This window comes from Micropterus dolomieu, linkage group LG06, assembly GCF_021292245.1.
Source record: "Micropterus dolomieu isolate WLL.071019.BEF.003 ecotype Adirondacks linkage group LG06, ASM2129224v1, whole genome shotgun sequence".
Classification (NCBI taxonomy): Eukaryota; Metazoa; Chordata; class Actinopteri; order Centrarchiformes; family Centrarchidae; genus Micropterus; species Micropterus dolomieu.
In genome coordinates, this window is record NC_060155.1 from 3594109 (window position 1) to 3617409 (window position 23301).

General features: G+C 37.0%; 1 protein-coding gene across 1 annotated transcript in view; it reads right to left on the minus strand.

Moving 5' to 3' along the window:
- The window catches only part of vipr2 (vasoactive intestinal peptide receptor 2), an 83570-nt gene that overhangs the window by 32149 nt on the left and 28120 nt on the right, over positions 1 to 23301 (minus strand). Inside the window, exons 2-4 of the mRNA XM_046051039.1 lie at positions 19792 to 19897; positions 13971 to 14084; positions 8873 to 8964 (exon numbers count right to left, since the gene is read on the minus strand). Of these exons, the coding sequence (XP_045906995.1) occupies positions 8873 to 8964; positions 13971 to 14084; positions 19792 to 19897 (312 nt within the window). The remainder of the gene's footprint in view (positions 1 to 8872; positions 8965 to 13970; positions 14085 to 19791; positions 19898 to 23301) is intronic.

A 23301-nucleotide genomic window follows, 5' to 3' on the forward strand; every position in this document is an offset into this window, starting at 1 on the left:
ATCAGCTTCGGAATCAAAAAGGTGCCAGTTTTATGGTCGGGCTAGCACTTAGAGAAAGCAACTTTGACCCCTCCCCTTCTTCTCTGGGGAGGAGAAAGGAATTTAGGGTAGCTCCAAATTTATTCAATGTAAAATGCACAAATCCACACCGTTGTTCACTACAATATACAATACAAACAATTTGGGACCTAACACCGAACCTTGTGGAACACCACAAGTAACTTTCATTAGATCAGATTTAATGTTATTTATTTGTACGAACTGATATCTATCCTCTAGGTAACTTCTTAACCAAGAGAGGGCTTTCCCTCTTATTCCATATCTCTCCAATTTCCTCATTAATAAAGTATGATCAATAGTATCAAAAGCTGTTTTTAAATCTAGAAACACCCCCACAGTATATTCATTATTATCCACAGAAGTGGAAATCTCCTCTACTAGTTCCATCACTGCCATACAGAGGTCGACCTATTTGCTCTAAAGCCATACTGATGTTCATTCAATAGTTCAATTGCTTATCTATAAAATTGTCAAGCCTGCGCACGAATAATTTCTCTAAGATTTTTGAGAACTGGGAAAGCAGAGAAATTGGTCTATAATTGGAAAAAAGATGTCTATCTCCATTTTTGAAAATAGGAATAAATTTTGCTATTTTCACATTACTTGGAAATATACCTGTTAAAAAGGACTGATTACAAATATATGTAAATGGTTTTACTATATATTCTATAATATTTTTTAATAATGCCATGTCAATATCATCACAATCAGTAGAATTTTTATTCTTACAGTTATTAACAATATCTAGTATTTCCGTCTCATCAGTTGCCCTGATAAATATTGAATGTTTATTACTAATAATATTTACTTCATCAACCCTATCCCCAGTTTGCTGTTCCACAATCTCTTTTGCTAGTTTATATCCAATATTTACATTTACAATACTCATTAAATTTATTGACAATGTCATTCACTTCATTTAATATTAATGCATCATCATTTACAAAGTAATTTGGGTAATCTATTTTTCCATGTATTCTTTTTGATTATACTGTTGAGTACTTTTCATGTTGCTTGATTATTACTCTTATACCTGTCCAATAATTTATGATAATAATCTTTTTTGCTAAATCTTATAATACTTATTAGTTTATTTTTATATATCTTATATTCAGCTTGTTTTGTTCTAGTTGTTATAAATTTCCTATATAATGCATTGGTTTATGTTGGTTTATGACTTGTAAAACCAATTGAAAATCCCATCAATCTCAGCTGTACTTTGTGTTTGGTGCTAATTAGCAAATGTTAGCATGCTAACATGCTATGGTAAGATGATGAACATGGTAAACATTATACCTGCTAAACATCAGCGTTAGCATTGTCACTGTGAGCATAAATAGCATTTAGCTCTGAGCCCACTGTGCCTGGCTACCAACATTGCTTCAGCAATACTGTCAGGTGCACATGTACTGTGTGCAGCCCAATGCAGCGTGCAAAATAATCAGGGACAATTGAAAATATAAATGCAATTATCAACTGGGTTTAATACAGTTTAATACACTTTGTTTTGATTTGGAACAGAAGTATGTGTACGGGTAAACAATGTTGACTTAACCTTGACATCCCTTAAACATATCATATGTCAAAATGTAGTTTGTACGAAAAGTAGTTTCACTTACTTTCAAGTTCTGTTAATATGGTAATCCAAACACACAAAATATGTGAGAGCATGGATTGCTAATGCATGTGTACAAGTTAAAAACAAATCCCCCAACACCTGCGGTGCTCCGTAGAAATTATAGGTCAGAATGCTATGAAATTTGGTCTGGCCCCCATATGATTAATTGTTATAATTTTGGTGACCCCCTGTCATTTCCTGTAGCCCTGCCATTGGTCAAATGTTGCTCTTGCACATGAGGAATCTCAGCATCTAAAGGGCAGATGCACTGAAATGAGCAAATTCCTTCTCCCCAGAGGATAAACTGAGCTAATGAGGTTTCCTCTGACACAATGAGGTCATATTTATATTACATTGTCTACGGTCTGCAAGCTTCACACCTTCAGTCTTGTTTGTATTTAGATAATGTTCAGCCAGTAGCAGAGGATGGAAATGTTGGGAGCAAATTTAGATTCTAGCCAGCCTTACCAACATGCAGTATCCAACAAGATCACCAAACTGGTCCTGTCCTCCCTTTCCACTACCAAATAAAAAGATTTCTCACCACTGTACCCACACCCATAACACTTAACTGGAATGTAATCTCCTGTTAAACAGTACAAGAAAAACATGGGCCTCCTTGCACTGCCAGCGAAGCTCACTGATTTGAGCTGAAGTAAATTGAGAGGAGGAAGTAGTACCACAGGAGAGAGAGAGAGAGGTCAAGAGAGATAGGGAATAAGAGATGGAGAAAGAGAGAGACAGGACAGCACAATGGGCAATTCAGCTGTGCCATCCGTGACCCAAAACGAGCCAAACAAGTGAACAGGAGAGAGATGCAGTTACACAACAGCAAACAGCCAAAAAAACGGGAACTCCCAGGATGGGAGAAGTTTTATTTCACAACTGAGATATCTTCGGTCTGAAGATGCAACAATCGAAAAATGACTAATATCCTAGCACCAATCAGGTTCTTCATTGACACAATGAGGTCTCCCATATAAATCTAGACAATCTAATCATAAATTATATAATTTCAGATGGAGAAACATCTTTCAGAGGAGTTTGTTTTAAAACGTGGTGTCAACCAAATGTAACATATTTTCGAAATGTTTTTTTTCACCATATACTGTATTTCTAAATGAAAAATCATTCGAAAAATATCTCTGAAATCTAGTGGATTCAGTCAGTAAAATATTTTCTTGCTGCATAAACTAGATGAAAAGTCAGAGACTTAGTTCAAGATACATTCTCTGAGGACCATGAATGATATTTAGGTCTGTACATTAAAATGTCTTGTAATATAAATTTTACTCAGGAAATAAAAGCTGATTCAGAAAACAAAATGTTCAAGAACTTAAAGAGCACCAAGAAAAACAAAAAAGGAGGAGTTTGCAGTTTGTCTCCTTTCATATGAATGTATGTTATGTTTTCATTTTACGAGAAATAAAGATTGATCATAGTGACATTTCAGATAAAGTGAATATAGAGTTAAACTTCCAATAAAGATTAGGTATCAAATAGTTGTTTTGTGTAGAAAAAAAGCCAATTAAAAATATATGAGAATTATCACAAAGAAGTTGAAATATTATATATTATACATGTTACAAAATAATCACATTTCTGAGAGAAAATCTTGACCAGATACTGCTTACTATGTAGTCTACGCTCTCATGCATCATTATAAATGCATCATTATAAAACCAAATGTTTCCAGTCTGATTTTTTTCATCATTCTAATGGAAACTTTCTATAATCTGGCTTTCTATGTGTCATTGATTGATTTTTTTGGAAGTACAACTGTGTTGCTGAGTTTTGACTAAACTGATCGAAACATATGTTTAGTTTTGTTGCACAAATGTGTAATAAAGGCTCATTATTCTGTAAATGTTAAAAGCAAGTGTTGTGTTGTTCAGAAAACTTTCTGGCATGAAGAGCTGAAGATAACAGATAATTTCCTTTTAGAAACTGAAGCAGAGATTTAAATCTGCCAATAAATGGCTTGTGTGTGTGTGTGTGTGTGTGTGCGCGCGCGCGCGTATTGTTATCTTGCTTCCTCAGATAAAGGTGTTATGTGTTTGATTTCCTCTCCTGAGTTATTTTTGTGAGAAAATCAAAGCGTGTTTGTTTGACAAGAAGCTAAAACACATGTGACATCAGATTTTCAGTTGAAATGGACAGGTCCCATCCTGTGTGAGAGAGATGTGCCTGATCCCATAAATCATCCTCCCTACTCAGTTTTCAGTCTCCTCTCAAGATGTGGATTTAGCCCTTTTTAGACATTCATTGTACATGTTGCTAACATGTCTAAATAAGGGCCTGAGTCACTTTTACATAAAAGTCAGGACAAAGAGAGAGATTAAATGCACACCCAGTTCTGCCATCTAAGATCACTGTAATGTAATTATCATTTAATTATCATTGCCTTCGAAACAAAGAGAATAAAGTCAGTTTCAATAAAACAACCGATGCTGTCACTACTTCAAGTAGTGACACCTCTCCTTGTCACGCACCAGATGCCAAATATCATGCCATGTCTGAATAAATCTGTAGAAACTTTGTCTGAATGACAAAAAGCCATTACTTTAATAGATAAATCCACCAATGTTACATATTCCTTGTCTGAATTCTTAAAAGGGCTTTGGTGTTCAAGATGCAGTAGATGTGAAACCCTGCCTTCTAAAATGTGCATTTTGTTACATGTTTTCTTTGTATTCTTCTTACATGAAATAGAAACATGTATGGTGTGAAATCCTTTAAATACAATAAATAGAAACATCTGTGTTGTGTAACAGTGGTTTGGTTTCTCCAGCTGGACTGCTTTAGTAAGGTCACATGGTTATGGCTAAAATAATTACAATCTTGTACGTAGGGCTGTGCGATATGACAGCTATATATCATGATATATATCATTTGACGATAGAAAAACATCTATCATTTTATGGTTTATTTCATTGTGTTGCAAATTCAGTACTTTACGAGGGGACGAAGCTTTGCACCGTGGTGAAGTTAGTTTTACACAGACATCTGCCGAATATCTAAGGTGAATGTAATATCCAACTAAATCAACTGTAAATGAACCTATTTATTTTGCTATTAAAGAGTAAATGGAGATGCAATAAAGGAAAATATGATATTTTTATCCTTGCCTCGGTAAAATCTATATTTTAATAGCAATATCACCATCAAAACCATTATCCTTTAGATTATAATGTAACTGAATTTCTTCTAATACACCTGGAATACAACTGTAACTGTAAATTTGATGAAAAAAAAAATACAACAGCTATTACTAGGGGTGTGACGAGATCTCGTACCACGAGATCTTGTGAGATTAAATTACGATTAAATGACAATATTTCTTGTCAGGTAAATAGATGTCTCGCAATCTTCATTTTTAACTTGCAAGCTACACATTAAATTTCTCACACAGTGAGACAATTAAATACAATTATAACTTTAAAGATAGACTCACAGAGCAAATCAACTATGCCCAGCTGATGCAACATTGGCATACGCCCTGACAGTAACCAAAGTTGTGAGTCCAGACAGCTGTGTTGAGTGGTAACGCAGCTGGCAGAGTTTTGCAACATAAACAACATAAAAACTGAAGCACAGCCTTGCTCTGTTTGGAACTGTGAGCTGCACTTTTTCTGAGCTGCTGAAGATAGCATGTCTTAGGTTTGTGGTGAGATTTCTGCCTGATCACAAGTGTTTCAGTTACTTTCAGTTTCACATGCAGCATGCAGTCCCAAACTGCGTCGGTCAAACGGTCTGAAGGGGATAACGTTACTTCCAGTGGATCAATAACGTAATGCACAGCAGAGTAAATGGCAGGTAGACTTTTCATTAAATGATGACGTTAGTCTGGTAATACTATGATTTCTTTTCTGGACATGTCAGAGTGTGAGAGGGATTCTGAATGTGCAGAAAGTTTTGAACATGAGTAGAAACCTGCTGAAACACAGGAGCTATTAAAGTTCAGGAGTTTCTAACTGAATTAAAATGAAATAATTTATTATTGAAGTGAAAAGGGTAAAAGAGGTTACTTCCCCAAACAAAGACACAAAAGACAAGAGAAGACTAAATCATGACTCAGCAGGGATGATATTAAATAAGTTGATCTACAGGAAAAACAGATCTGAAAGCAGCACAGAATGACGGAGAGTGGCACTGACTTCTGATTCTGGTAGAGTTAGGCTACAGAGTGTTTAATGCTCACATTTTTTTATATAATTCTTTAGTAAAGATTTCTTAAAAATAATGTTAAAATCTTGTCTCGTCTCAACCTCGTGAACACAATCTCGAATCTCGTCTCGAGGGTTAAGTGTCTCGTCACAACCCTAGTTATTTCACAAATTTTCAATTACAGGGCTATAAGTTCTATCTCTTCGTATTGGGCAGACAAATCGTTTGATATATTGAATGTCTGTGTAGCTTCGGCGGGTTGGTCCTTAGTCAACGATAAAGACCGTCTGTTCCAAAGCAACACTTCTCTCCTGCAAATTCTGGCGAGAAACGAAACTTAACAGCTCAGAGGTATTGCACAATACAAAGATGTCGGCCTGAGAGCTAGTTTATACACAGAAACAACAGCTGTTTGTGCACTGAAATCAGCAAAAACAGCAAAAGTAAATCAGCAGTTGTTATTGTATGTGTGTTTGATGTTATTGTTATCCGGCTAATAACTAAGTTTAGTGATTTGAGTGATATGAGTTACACAGCTGATCAGAGCTGGAGGTGAGCTTTCTTTAGAGTGGTCAGATGGTGGTGTAGGATGACATGAGAGATATCTGGATGTTAATAACTGCAGCCATGTGCAGTGATTAGAGAGCAATTTATGTTGTGATATAAGTTCATTTAGATGATGTGTGTTTGGTATGGATAAAAATGGTTGGTTTGATGTTATGGCTTCACAGAGGTGTGTGGCATGCATAGGGTGACAAAATACTTGGATTTCTCATTTGCATTTTGCGCAAAAATCAATCGTCCTCCCCCGTACCGGCAATTCCATGCTTAACAGGTTTTAATAATAAACAAACATGGAGAAGAGTGAAGTTTACTCATAACTGGATAATACAAAACAGGAGGACTCAGACCATGCAAACAAAAATGAGGACTTCATACCAAAGAGAGAAGTCTGTTGTATGGAGGAGCCACGCAACATTATTCTAACCATTACAGCCATAATGTGTGTCAGGTAACTTTTTATGGCTTGCTCACAGACATTTAGTTTACTTTATAGTTCACCAAGACATACTGTTGTTGTGATGTTAGCTATTGCAGCAGGAGAGTTGTGTTGCAGACTGGAGCTCGTATGTTTACTTTGCAGCAGCAAGTAGCTAATCCACAACTTAGCTAATGTTAGTTACATTACTTGCTGTGTCGTTGTTCACTCTATATTATGGTATTTGTCCTGGTGCTTACCCAACCTTTATAATGCAGAGAAAAATCACGAGTTCATAATATTTCATTGAATTTATAAATGCTCTATATCAGGATATATATCATTATTGAGATATAAAATTACCTAATTGGGATATTAGATTTTAGTCAAATTGCAAAGCCCTACTTGTAGGTGTTTGAAGAATAAGTACAGTTACTACTAGGGGTGTTACAATCTAATCCCTCAAGATTGAAACCTGACGCCTATTCTCGTCAGGGGAAAACTTGTCTCATGAGACTCACACAATTTACACTTTTCACACTCTGTCACGCCATAAATTCATTTTCTTGCCATGATAGTAATCAAGTGAACCCCCCTCTCACACTATGAGTCGCAGCCAGTGTGTGATCGAGTTTCTTTAATTTCAGGTCAACTAAGTCACTTTACAAAGGAAAGGTCTGTCCAACAGACGCTGCAGCATTGTCCTACCACTGCATCTGTTTGTTTAGGGAAATCTATAAACTATGAATTTGCCATTTCTCTTATGTCTGAATTATAAATGCTCAAATTCATTAATTGTTTTGACAGGATTTTATGATTCTTGGGCCTTTCACACAGCTATTGAAGTTTACCAGTAATTCAGAGTCAGCAAGATATAAATGCATATCTTCTTCCTTTGTCTTGTACAATACAACAGCTGAATGTGGACCACTTTGATCTGACAGACAGGGAATATTGCTCCAGATCTTTTGGGTGATTTTTAATGAGAGGGAGACCTGCTCAGACTGGGTGGCAGGAGAAAGAAAAAGCAAATCAAGATGAGAAAGAGAAAAAGAGGAACGTTAAAGAAACATAAGTGGATGAGTGAGAAATGAGGAGCCAGAGCAACAGAAACTGGCAAGAGAGACGGTGACACAGTTAATTTAACAAGCACAAAGACCGATTCAGAATAATACCAGTCGTGACCCAAACTGAACCTCAGCAGTGAAAGAGGATGGGAGCAGCAATTATCGCCGTCAATACCAAACAAGGCCAAACATTCTCCTCACCATAAACTCTTTCTTCTGCTTCCCCGAACTGTTTGGGAAGAGGAGGAATCACAGCACACCCAAAATACTGGACACAACAGAACAAAAATGGAGTGTTTAATTTATCATTATCAAGGTCACACAATACATTTGCAGGCTTTTGTAATTTGTGATTATCCAGAGTATGGTAATATTCCAGACATCCCGGTCAGCGCTGATTTGATGATGTACAGGTCAAAAGACATGAAGATGTCTTTTGGACTGAAATTGGTTGAGAAGCAAAAGTTTGTCATACATAACCTCTTTTAGCAGCATTTAAATTACAATTTTTCCCTCCCCACGAAAATCATATGTGGAGAATTCCTTTCTAGACAACTGTTTTGGCATTCTGGGAAACAGTTTAGTTACAGTTAAGTTTTAATGCTAAATTGAAAGCTAATGGCGTTTCCAAGTTTTTTTTTTATTGAGTGATTAAAAAAACAAGCTGGGGAGCTTGCATGTGCACACACACACACACATAAACACACACACAGATTGCTCACATTTAAACATGTATCACACTACTGTTGGGCATATTGACCTTTTAAAGATGCAGCCCTTCACCACAAACCAGTGTTAATTAACATCCAACCCTGCAGGCTTCGTCAATTACAGGCCACTAATGGTCAACGTTATGTTGCAGCTCTGTTTCCTGCTTCACAGTCAGAATTCATTAGTGTTCAAATGAAACACTGCTCTTACATTTACCGCAACAACAATAGTCAGAAAAGCAAAAGACTACAGTGCAGACGTTTACTGTACCTTGTCCTGGCTGGTGTCAGACCCACACACGCTGGTGATGTTTGGGAAAACATCCGACCATCCCGCTGACGTGCAATTCCTGCTTATGTTACCTGTGAAGAAGAGATACAGTAATTAGCTCTACACTTCACTGAAACTGCTTTTTTCAAGGTTCAAGAATGAACTTTAAACCTGAAGTATTACTTTCTTTTCTTTCGGTTTGAAACATTAAACAGCAACATGTCTTTGTTTTGAACATGAGTGTTAGTTTTTACATATGCCTTTGGTCTGGGAGACCTGGATTATATTCCCACAGTGACACTTTCACCAATGTGTCGCTGAGCAAGATACTTAATCCGTAGCTCCAGAGACATGCGACCTCTGACATCCCCTTTCTTGTTTATGCCTGTTGTCGCTAATTTGCATCATACCTACATCATACTTGAATTTATATCTTTTCTATGTTCTATAGACAAATTAACAATTTCCACTTAATTTAACACCAACCTGACAGAAAATATACAGAACAGAAATGATTTTTAAAATGTTTTTATTGTAAATAAATTCAGGCATCAATTGTAAGTCGCTTTGGATAAAAGTGTCAGCTAAATTATTATTATTATTATTCAAAAATAAATACAAAGTAAATCAGGATATGAATAAAGGTTGTCAAGCTTTTTGGCTCTGGGGAACATCTGACTACACCACAATTTGACGCCAGCCTTTTTAGGTAAATCAATGATTACTATGATTTTAATAACTATTGTCAGTGACTGAATGTATTCTGAATGGAAACAAGTCAAATGATTTCATGCCAAACCTGCAATAACGAAAAAAATGTATTTGAAGCAGTCGACAGTGCTGTGAATCCTTTGGGAGATTTCACATTCAAACATTCAAATTACACAAAAGGTACAAAAACAAGATACATAACAGACACAACACATTGTAGTCTAAGATGAAGTACTACACTTTGCGTTAGACTACAATGTGTTACTAAAAACACTGCATGAAGCTCAGTAGCACTCAGTGTGTTTCACATGAGTGCCATGTCCACTAGGCAGTGAACTCCTGAGGGACATTTTATGGGTGTCCCAATGCCAAAATCGCTGCATTGCACTGGAAGTTCACCCCCCTTGGAAATTCCCAGAATGCACTACAAAAAGCATGGATCATCTCTAGCTCACTGACTGGAAGAAACATCACCACACTTCTGCCTCGCTACACTCTTAACAAACCCTCTTCACAGGGTAAACACAGCTGAAGCTAAGAGAACTTTTTAATGGGTAACAGTGTTTACATGTAGGTGTTCCAGTTAACAAGTAGTGATGTTAATAGTGTTGCTAATGCTACTATGACCTGTGTTTACCTTGCTTGGTGTCTGTGGAAAATCCCATAAGAAACAGCAGCAGGGAAGAGGTCTGACCAAACTTCCTTTAAAAATGTACATATTGTTGCAGCTTCATTATGTCAGTGTCAGTGTCACTGGTTTGTGCAGGTCATTCTTAATTTCTTTAAATGTTCTAGAGCACTGAGTGGCAGTTTTGGGAGATGTGGATTCTGTATTTGTTGAAGACCATATATTCTCACTTTTCTTTTTATGATGTTCAAAGAAAGCATAGCACCTTGATAATTAAACAATATGGCAGCTTTATCTTAAGGCCATCAGGTTTAGTTATTTCAACTTCTAAGAAATCATGATTATTTGTTAGTTTGGTAGGGTGGATGGCTCTACATACTACATTATCCATGAGTCCGATTGGATAACAATTGTTACAAAGCCTGTTGTTACAAAGCCTGAGGTGTGAATGACAATAGTAAAACATTTAGAGCACTTTTTTTTTTGTTTTAATTGTTTGTTAGTAAGTTCTAGAGGTAATTGTATTTTAGTTGAGTATTTCCATTTAATGCTACTTTATACTTCTACTCCACTGCTCATAAGAGCACAATATTCTTTTTTACTGTACTTCATTTATCTGACAGCTCATTGCTTTCAGATTATAATTGTTGATAAAAACATATAATAAGCTTGTAAAATACAATACACTGGTTTCCAAAACATTCTGGCTTGTGTTTCAAAAAGAAATGTCTAGTCTGGGCCCCTGGACACGATGTCTAGATGTCTATGAGGCCCAAAATTATCTATTATTTCACAAAAAAACAAAAATTGGACCAAAAAGTTGTGTCAGAACTTTGTTTTTTCTTCTTTCCTCTCCCATTAATCATCTGACAACCCCTCAGATTTATGTTGTGACCCACTGAGAGGGGCTGACCCCTTAATTGGGAACCAATGGATTACCTAACTGTAGTAACTGAAATTTGCTCCACCTCAACCATCTGTAACAGTTACTCACACAGAATTGCAGTATTAAGAATTTAATTGTCACAACTCCACAAATGGGGGAGTGACAGCCTGTGTGTGCTTGTGTGTTTTGATTTTTGCTTCTCCTTTCGATTGAGTGAGAGATGCTTGGTGGGTTTTTGTTTCTATCTGTTTGTGTTCTTCTAGTTTTCTCCTTCTCTTCAGGGCGGAGTTGCTGGTTAGCACACCTGCCTCCTGTGGATCATCACTGCAGCCTCTTAAGTCCTGGCTTGTTCAGTCATGTTCAGTAGGTTATTTTAATGTCTAGCCAGTCTTGTACTAGTACCTGTACCAGTCTGAAACCTCTTATATCACAGAAAATAAGGTAGTGTGAAAGCACCTTCTGTTTACTGGGAAACCTCTGAGAACTATAAAATGTCCTCACCAGAAAAACAACAACACTGGTTATTTGTTCAACAAACAAGCAACATTGATTTGGACAAACAAATCTGTCCCTAGCCTTAAACAAATCGCTTTAATTGCCTAAACTTAATCAGACAATAGCTGTATCTGTGGCACATCAGAGTCTCATGAGTCAACGTTTACAACAGTCATATGGGTTGTGTTGGAGGGCACTAACAAACGTGTTTTGTCATTTTGGTATGAAGAGCTGCAGGCTTGATTGTTGATTCTCATTGGGATTGGCAATACTACTAACATTATTACTTGTGGAGAACGTATTGCATGTATAGCTAAAAAAAGTAAAGGCAAAGTAAAATAAAGAGTTTTAGGCTACTTTGCAATAATTGTATTGATTCAGTATTGAAAAATAAAATAATCCTCATCTGTAAATTACCTCCCTTTAGGGAAAAAGCCTAATTATTTCTCAGTTTCTCAGCACTTTCATGTCATTATTTGATCCAGAAAAAAAGTCTTTACTGTTTCTATAAAATATGGTAACTTTAGGGGGTTTGGATCTATCCTAAACAGGGAAGTCTCAGAGTCTGAGCTTTGGCTCTGAACAAGCCTCTGGGTGCTTACACAATGTTTAGTCATCAATGTAAATTAGAGCATGGCTCAGAGTGGAAATCCAAACTGCCATCTGGTCACTGGCTGGAAAAATTGGATGGATTCAAATGAATCCACTGCACACATTCACAAAGATAGGCGAAAACTGAGGGTGAATAGTGTGAGGTAGAAATAGCCTGTATTATGTCAAATCTTGCAATTAATTACATATTTTGATTACTTGATTACATGTCATTTCTGATACACAATCTTTTGATCAAAATGTATGTGACTAACATGTAGGACAAGGGATTTTGAAGATTTACAGTAAGACAGAGGAAGCCACAGGCAAACCGGCAAACAGGCAATTCTGATTAAAAAAATGAAGAATTAGAAATTCATTAAAATTAAGACAACATGTCTTCTCAGAAACGGCAAGAAATGTTCATATTGTTCAGAAGTGACAGACTAGCTTCCTTTATAAGACGTGTGTGTGTGTGTATGTGAGTGTGTGTGTGTGTGTGTGTGTATATCGGGAGGTAACCAACAGATTAAGATTATTTAATTTTTCTGAATCAATACAATTATTGCAAAGTAGCCTAAAACTCTTTAGTTTACTTTGCCTTTACTTTTTTTAGCTATACATGCAATACGTTTTCCACATTAACCTCAAATGCCATGAAATGTAATAATGTTAGTAGTATTGCCAATCCGACTGAGAACCAACAATCAAGCCTGCAGTTCTTCATACCAAAATGACAAAACACATTTGTTAGTGCCCTCCAACACAACCCATATGACTGTTGTAAACGTTGACTCAAGAGACTGATGTGCCACAGATACAATTATTGTCTAATTAAAGCAATTTATTTAAGGCTAGGGACAGATTTGTTTGTCCAAATCAATGTTGCTTGTTTGTTGAACAAATGACCAGTGTTAGCTCTCAGAGGTTTCCCAGTAAACAGTAGGTGCTTTTCACACTGCCTTATTTTTGCTGCGCAGTATGAAAGGTACAGAACTGGAAAGGGGAGGGTCAGATTTGATCCGCTTCTAAGCCAGGAATGTTGGTAGTAACAGACGGAATGAGGTGTGTGTGTGTGTGTGTGTGTGTGTGTATATATATATATATATATATATATATATATACACATATATATAAAATATATATATATATATATATATATATATATACACACAATTGTAGACGTTCACCTTTTTTCCAGAGTATTTTAAAGGACATCTCCATGTCCATGTCGGCTGAAAAGCTGAATATAAGTTCATTCTAACCATACGTCCAAAAGCTCTAGGACAGCTACAAAATATATATGGTATGGTATTTATCCCAGTGATGCCGTATGCGTTAATATTGCTGCTCGTAGATCTCTCACTTTACTGATGCTTGTATGTTGTTCCTCAAATGTAAGTAGCTTTGGATAAAAGCGCCTGCCAAATGAGTAAATGTAAAATGGACCTTGTTGTAAAGCTGCTGTTTCCAAGGTCAAGAATTAATTTTAAACCTCTTTTCTTCTGGTTTAAACAATGTTATGTATATTACGGAATCCCATTTGTTGGATTGACCACTTCAGCTGTAAAACACACACACACACACACACACACACACACACACACACACACACACACACACATGTTGAGGGAAAAAATACTGTAAATGTCTTCATCTTCCTATTTTTATAATGAATATGACATGAATAAGTACAAAATAAATATACAAATATGATAATAAATGTCTACATAAATTAACAACTAATCAATAAATATCAATAACTAATTAGTGAATAAGTAACCTACCATTTCTGCCGAATAGAGTCTTGAGGACTCGGGGACAGGGGATGGTGATGGTCTCTCCAACCTCAGCTTGCTCCCAGCATGCTATATTGTCCCATGCTCCTTTGCATAGTGACTCTGTCAAAACCAAAGCTTCATGAGTACATTTTAACACAGAAATGTTACGAGTAGAACAGTCTGTTTCTATTGCAGATGCACATGTTAAATATATCCAGATGTGTTACTGCTGTTGATGGACACATCTGCTCTGGTGTGTCTGCAAAATGCACACACATTCTTAGGTGGCAATTCATTATCGCTGCGTGTACTGTGTGTGCTCTTTGTCTTACTGAACATATGAATATATACAGTATATCATATAAATTCAGAACTTTTAAAAGGTTACATTATTAATATAAATGCATTCTACAGCCTTGGCTCTTTCTATATGAAGTATATTTTTTTGCCTAACAAGTTTAGTTTCTCTTTTACAGTATAGTTTCTGGTATATTTTGCTTTTGTGACACATCAGACATTTTCACATGTAGCAGATAATAAATAATATTTACAACAAAACTAAGCCCATTAGTTTCTCGAAAGTATAGTTGAAGAGTATAGAGTTCAAATGACTCACAAGTGCAATGTTCATTATTTGCTGGCAATTAAACTTAATTTATTTCCCTTATTTATTATTTGTTAGTATCCAAATAATGTATTTCTGGAAGTAACTATATCTTATTTATACTCCTCATGGTGCATTGTGGATTTTCTGTTCCTGAAAAATTGCACAGGATGTCTTCGAAGACATACATATGTAGAGGATTTAGATACTATCAGAACAGAACGTGGCCCTGAATGAATACAAAACTCCCACCACCCTCCAGAAACTGCCTCCTAAAATAGATCTCCGAGCTCTTCAGCATGAGCCTTAATGGGTGCAAAAGTGCTGATGGCAAACTGAACAGTCAACAAGGCTTTTTAGCGATAGATGAACGGAGACAGTTTGCTTGGTAAAATGTAGCCCTCATCTCCAACATCACTGCAAAAGAAACACAGCCAGCCAGCTACCGGGGCATCAGACCGTGAAGAAAAAAACTGCTAAAAAAAGAAACCTATTAGTGTCAAGTCGGAAAAAAATAACATAGCCAGAGGACATGAGTAGCTAAAGAAACCAGCGCGATTTCTTCTTTTTTCAGGGGCCTGTTTCTATTTTGGCTCCTATAGAGTTTGAAATGTATTCTACAGTACAAACTGGATGATACCTGCACACAATAAAAATCTCCCATTTTAGCTGACAACTTCATCCATATCCACAGCGACTTATAAAACTGAAGGATTGTTTTTGTTGTTTTTTTCAGGATACACAACTGTTGACAGATACACTCCATGCTGCAGAGGTAAAAGGTATGACTGAAGGTAGAAATCGCTACACCAGCAGAACTAATCACCAGCATCTCCTCTAGCACTTTCAGTTCAGGTTTTTGCAAAGATTTTCATCCACAGAGAAACACCAAAACAACATGAAAACGGATGTATCTTGGACAGTTTTAATGAAAAATATTTTTGAAATTGAGTTTTTGTCCTGTATTCTTGTAGTAGAAATATAGTTATAATACACAACAGATTATGTGTATGAATGGAAAGAGGTGGGCGTCAGTGTTCCAGGATTTACAGAGTCATGTTGATGGTACATTCTGAGCCTTAGTAAGTGTCTATATCAAAAAATGCACTGACACAACAAACTATTAATATAATAAATATAATATGAATATACATTCTTAGGTTTTCTTGTTCATATTTCTATTTGGTATTAACATGTTCTGAGATTTAGAACTGACGTGTTGGGCTCATGGAGGTGTAAGTCCTGAATACAGTTTAGACAGCTGGACATTATTAGCAGTATTGTAGCAAAACATTTCCCCATGTTCCAAAAAGCATTTTCCATAGACTACTGTTATAAAAGAAATGTCTGTAACATTGACACCTCAAACTGCAAACAAGGTCAATTATGACTCTATTATGGATATTTCATCTATAGAGGATTTATATTACTGAGTGGGCGCTATCTTTGGGTCCAGTATCCAGATTATTCATCCATGGTTGGGCTACATCTAAAGTCACATTGCTTTACTTTTAGGTTAAGTAAAGTCAGCCACTAGCACTTTCTAATAGTCCTGCTTTTCCTTAAATTATCCTTGATGGACACCGGTACAGATATCAAATGAAAGAGGGAGTCATGCTGTGTGTGTCTGTGTGATTTCTGATGCATATTGAGCAAAGGGGAAAAATAAATAACAGAAAATAGTGTTAGAGGCGACAGAAAGCTGTTTCGTTTATTTACTACATGCACAGCATCTGCAATCCCATGCTGGCATATGCCATTATTCATGTCTTAAAAGCTCAGTTTTCTCCATCCACACTGAAACACAAAGCCAGCACTTTCAGATTTCTCCACTCTGGGGTGTTTCTGAAAAGCTCCCTTTTGGGTGAGAACAAGTCAGCATAGGGTTAGCTAACCCTATCTTCAATGGAAGGTAAATATTTACTGTGGATGTGGTTAGAGAGGATTCAATATTTGGAATATATATAAATAAGGTTCAAGCATTGCAAGTTTTGTACTTAAAAGGAAGTTAAGAGTTCTGGTACTTTTATTTGAGTATTTCCATTTTTGGAGACCTTCAACGTTTCACTACATTTTACAGACAGATGAAAAAACTTTATTTTGTAGATTCACATTTTTCGTTCAACACGAGGTAAGATCACAGCATATCCCATGATCATTATTTATTTCCTTGCTTCCTTCCCTTTGTCCCTCATTTGCTTTCTTGTTCCTTCTAACTTTCCTCTTCTTTCCTTTTTTATTATATTTAATTGATTTCTCCCATTTATACACTTCCATTTGTCCTTCTCTCTCCCTTGTTTACTATTTTATTTCCTTCACTCTATTTCATTCACTTTCCTTACTTCCCTTGTTTCTTCCCTTATATTCATCCCTTTGCCTGTCATTTTCTATTCTTATTTCATCTTCCCTCCCTTTTTTTCTACTTTTCAACTTTGCTTCCTAATAATTAATTTCCATAATTTCCTTCTTCCTTTCTTTTTCCTTCATTACATTCTATTTTTCTTATGTCCTATTATTTTCTCTTATTCTTTCTCTCTTCTTTTCTTTGTATTTTCTCTACTTTCTATCTGGCTTTCACTCCAACTTTTCTTCTTCTGTGTTGTACCTGAACTTCAGAAATGTCAGTGACGAAAGACGCAGAATAATTTGTAATCTGCTCTAAGTGAAGTTGTTCGCACCTTTGAACTCCTAGGATTGGTCCCTATTGTATTCTTAATGTAGGATCTGAAGCTTATAATTGTAAACAGAGAAAATCAGAAAATTATTTCTGATTTCTTTTTCTAGAAAACTAGATGGAGTGAAAGGCAAGTGGAAATGTTTTTTTAAGAAGAGGGAGAGCACATGAGGGAAAACCAAATAAAGAAAATGGTGGTTTGAAAAGGAAGAGTTAAAGTGGAAAGGTAAAGAAAAAAATGAAGCGGTGAAAGAAAGGAAATAATAAACACTGAGAGGGCAAGAGAGGACAAAGTAGAGGGATAGGGGAAAGAGAGACAGAACAGATGTCTTTGGGGTAAAAATGGCTCCAACACAGATCTGAACTCATCAGTGCATGAAGAAGACCCTATCTACCCGCTAAGTGATCCATCCTTCCTCTGTGCGCTTTCACAGAAACACAGAGAAACACAGAACCGTTGCCTTTAAGCAACAACGCACAAAATGCACAGTAGCACCATCTCTAGGGAAATGCTCTTTCTCTGGTTTATGGTCTTTTATCCTTTATTCACTATAAAGTGAAGGCTGACTGAACTCTGTCTCCCTTTTTAGTGTAGCTTTACTTCAATTTCATGCAGTTAAACAGACTTACAGTATTTAATATGCACTGTATGACAGTGTTCCATTAACCCTCTCAAACTGACACTTTTCTTTGATGCATCAAATGTTTGAATGCATGTTCTGCTGTTTTCGCATTTATATCTTACAATGGACTTTAATCCCCAGCACCTGTGGCAGTCGTGGCATCCAACAAACACAACTAGCTGTGTTCATTGGTGGGAAGCCAGTGAGGGAACATGACCATGATGCTGCACTAGCGAGTTAACGCAGGCACCTGCGGAGAAACGGGGAGGGCGCGAAATCAGCTCTCATGGGAGCTGCATCTTCAGACAAAGTCCTGACAGCCCTTTTGCTCGAACAATTGAACGAAACAACTCTTTAAGAAAACTGCTCTCCCCAGCAGTTTTTTCCCCGCAGAGAATTTGAGCCGTGTTATTATTTTTTGTACTTCATGTCATTGAGCTTTAATTAACACAGCAGGGGATTCAGGATGCAGGGCTCAGATCAGTGGAGAGGAAAGTCAGGCTTGTTAACACTGCAGAAAAACAACTGGGCTTCAGGTTTGAGTCTGTCGCAGACACAATAATTTGTTTTGCGTGGGCCTTTCACTTCAGAGAAAAATCCACCAATACTGTATTAAAGTTAGAGTATATAATAATAATCAATATATTAATAATAATAATAATAATAATAATAATAATAATAATAATAAAAAGTAATTATGTCTTAATTACGACGTCATGTCATTTTCAGGGAAAAACAAAGTAAAACGTCTTCTGTCCCAAACTGGGACTGATTTCAATTTAAGAAGCAACAAGAATTGTAACTACATTGACCAAAGTTAGAGGGAACACCTTTGTGTCATTTCTTTGTTAAAGCCCAACACAGTATCCACACAGAAATACAAAAAATGAATATGAATAAGGAGGGCAGTGACTTACTCTTCAATTTAATATTGTCTATACAAAATTTTTATACTGGAAGCACTGGAGGCAGTAAGGTAGCTTTACTGCACTGCACGTGCCTTGTCATGTGCAGCACTATATTACTCCCCCTCCCCCCTGACACACCAAGTAAAGTTCCTCTCTGCAACATTAAAATACCAGTTTAGACCAAAAATATTCAGGGCTAAGGCGGCTGTCATCAAAAGATCTTTAGATTATGTACACAGGGTAATATTAATATGATGTATATTAGGAACGAAAAATATAACCTATTTTTTGGGGGATTAGAGAAAGTTTACTAATACAGTAATAGACACTGTATTAGTAAACACACTAAATGTCTAAAAAGTCTCAGGGTTTATCCGTGATCCAGAGTTGAACTTTCAACCGAACGAAAATAAATGTGAAATAATTCACTGAATAGATTTTTATAGGATTTATAAGATGGTCCACACACTGAATAATTCCTATACGCTAAGAAAAGGTGCAAATGACAGTAGATATCGTAAATACAGACAGAAGTCGCTCAGGCAGAGAAATAATCTCGTATTTTAACATGAGATTTAATCTGTTCAGTCAGCTCAGGAGGTCAAATCAGGTGGGTCTTATTTATATCCAAATTCAGTCCAGGTATGATTTAGTTGGAACACATTACCAGCTGCACGCAGGTTCTCGGTGTCCTGTCAGTATCTATTCAATAAGAGAAAGTAACCTGAATCTGCTGGTTTTTCATTTTGCGGCTAAACTGCTGGACAGAATACAAAAATGGGATTAAACCGCAATGTGAAAGCTGCTCACGTCCTCACATGGCAGAGGTATGAATATATGTACACTTGTACAGACTGTATGTATGCATGTATGAAACTCCATACATATATACATATTGATATCAGTTCTCAGTCTGCAGGCTCCATGTTTCAGTTCAGCTCCTTACAGTTTTACAAGTTCTTTCATTGTAACTTGAGGAAGAGTAGCTTCTAACTGTAGCTTAGAGAGTGACTGTGACCTTTATGGCTGTCAACGGCCTCCTCCTCCCTCAGTCTCTTCAGACACTCCGCCTGATCTCTCTCTACCTCCAAGAGGAAGTTACAGGTTGGATGGCGCCCATCAACCTGTAGAGGAAGAGGTAAAAGAATCCACATGTTAAACTTGCACAAAGCCAGATTTCATTCTCTATCAACCTTATTTATTGTGACAATTGTCTCTTTTCAGAAGGATCTTAAACACAGATAGTACCCAAAGTGTTTCGTATCATATTGTTTTTATTAAAGTTAAATTACTTTTCATGCACGAATGGCAGGTTACACTTCATCCTCAGCTGATACGCAAGTTGTAAGATTTTGCTCTCTACGCTTCGAGAAGAGAATGAAGTGCAGTGCAAAATGTTCAAATTCTGTAAAACAATATAGATGGTTCAACATGTGTCTTAATCAGACATGTTCCCCTAATCTGAGTGCAGAAGAAAGCCCTAATATTACGGGTCCAACAACAATACTCCTTCAAACCACCAAAACAATATGCCAAAATGACTCCAACTGACAGTTTCTTTACCTTTACAACAAAGCCAATATCTGTTTTTTAATGTAGAAAAAAAAGAGTGATTGTATATGTTTATACTCCTTTTTCTTGATTTCTTTGCCCATATTGTGTTTGTATTATGCTTAAATGTAAGTAATGGAGGGAAGAATTTCAAGCTGATACACAGGGGGGCACTTCAAGGTTATGACTGACAGACGAATACATGGTAAAGATAAGCTGCTTAAACCAACCAGCCAACGCTCCCTTTCTCTCTCTCTCTTTATGTGTATGTGTGTGTGTGTGTGTGTGTGTGTGTGTGTGTGTGTTTGTGTTTAAAATCAGGGGACGCAGATGAATTAATACTGTGTGGGCCACATAAATCCTGCAAACACTAAGAACCTGGAACAAACAAACCAAACAAACCTGCACAATATGGAATATTAACATCAGCGTATACGGTATATGTGTGTTTCTTTCTGTGAGTTCGCTGTTTGAAGTTTAAGCTATAGCCATGGTCATAAAACAGGTTCAGTATATGTAGAGCGTGTGTATCCATCTGCATGGATCTGTTAAAGAAAAATAAGCCTGTGATCTGATTTCGGCAGCTTCATACAAACTCTGCACTCTTGTTACATCAGAGTCATTAGGACATGAGTGATATTTTAATGTCATTAGCATGGAGATCAGAAACAACACATAAAAACCAGTGTGGTTATAGTTATTTCCAGCAGGATTTATACTATTACAATTTTAAGTCTGAATCATCTGATTTTATAGAAACTTCTGAGATGTGGAGACTTGGCAGCTACACTAAAAACAACCTCAACCCTAGAACTCATTTTTTTATAGCTTCATTAATCAACAGTTTTTTTATTAATAATGGTTTAAGTGTCCCACAGAGACTTCGACTTGACAGTTCACCCCAGCTCTATGGAGTGTTTAACCATCTTGCAGCTCATGTTTTGGTTTTACGGACCACAACTTTAATATCTCATCAGCCTAATTTCCAACAGCAGCAGGCAGCATTTTTCATTAAACTAACTCTGACAAATCCTATGTTAAAGTGAAGCTGGTGAAAAAAGGGGACCATAAAGCAGCTAAAGAGAACATTTTCTCAGGAGTTGGTGGAGACCAACACAGAGATAAAAGGAGAGTAAATATTAGACTTACAATCATCAAGGGGACCAGTACATAAATCACAATTAATGCTAATGTTGTAACTGTTTGGTATTGTGATTGCCATAACACTAAAATGTGAAGTCACATTTTATCCAAAGCGACTTACATTTGCGGAACAAAATACACGCATCAATAAATATTAAATTAAACATAATTTAAATGGGTACATTTTATAAAAATTCACCCCCACACAGGTGTCATGAACGGGGATATTAGCTATAGAGATTAAAAAACTATTTTTGTAGCAGGCTGTTTATTTACGCTGTAAAGTTGTGAATTTTAACATGGGGGTCTATGGAGACTCACTTTTGCAGCTAGCCCCAAGTGGCCATTCGATGAACTGCGTTTTAGGCACTTCAGTGATGGCTTTATTTTTCAGTCTCAGAGGTTGAGGCTTGTCTAATTGACTCCGTTATCTTGCCAAAATTGGATCAACAGCATTTGAAATAGCTCCCAGTGGACAGATTCCTCTCACCCAAATCCTACCACACAGTCTATGGCCCTTTATCCCTTGGCATGAGGCTGGCTGGCTGTCATCAAGACAACACACAAATTCAAACACACACATGCACAACCATGAGCCAAAAACGGCAGCTGAACAGTCTTTTGGCGCATCAAGCACCAAAACCTAAATGTGAATAACAGATTAGGATTCAGCTTCAGCAAGAACATGCCCAGGCTTGTAGCAGAAGTTTGTGAAATATGACTAAAACTCAACACTTCTATTTACCACAATGGCCTGGAGGGAGATATGGTTACATATACACGCACGCACACACACACACACACACACACACACACACACACACACACCAACCGGTAAGCACTGATTTGGTGATTTGCTTAAGGAAATGTGAGCACATATGTGATTGGAATGTGAGCTGTAAGAAAAGACAGATCTTAATATATCCATTTTCTTTAACTAATATTTCCATTTTCCATTTACTGATTAAATGAACTGGTGTGGTTGCAGACGTCTAAGAGGTGGTTATCCCAAAAATCTTCAAAACTGAAACTGTAAAACTGTGAAAAGTGTATTTCAGGGGCATTGTATGCCTTTATCAGATAGTATAGCAGACAGGAAATGAGAGGAGAGAGAATGGGATGACATGTAACCAGGGTCCCTGGCTAGACGTAATTACGTGTTAGTACCTTGAGACATCAGTAGTCTTCAAACAAAGTGCTTGTCAGATCATCAAACAGTGTCTGAGACATGCTAACACCTTTCCAGTATGAGAATGGAGGGGTACTGTATCTGACATTGTTTGCAATTTCCCAGAACTGGCAAGAACAGCCACTTCATTTTGGATCGTCCTGGTGTGTGGAGGTGAGAAGGTAGTCAGGGCTCGAACTCTTCTATCAAGGTCTATTTTAAACACACTATTCTGTCTACTGTGTGAGTACAACACCATGAATGCCTTCAAGGAGAGTGATCAATCGACAACAAAGTAAACATTAGATAGCCTATAACAAGCAATAATCAAAACGGGGGTTACGTACTGTAACCCGGATTCTATGAGTATAGGCGCATCCTTCTAAGGCTATCGCTATTGGGTTCACCCCTTCCGCGTGCCTGCGCGGCACTGAGAATTTTAGTCTACGCTCACCCACAGCATGGCCCTCTTTTACGTCCACACCTTGTATATATCAAACGGTGAGACCCATCCTTCGGCTCCCAAATGCCGTTTCTTCAGCACTGAGAACCAAGGTCCAGTGAAGCCTACAATTTAGAGGGCTGCGCCTATACTCATAAAATCCGGGTTACAGTACGTAACCCCCGTTCTATTTCATATAGACTTCACCCTCTAAGGCTATCACT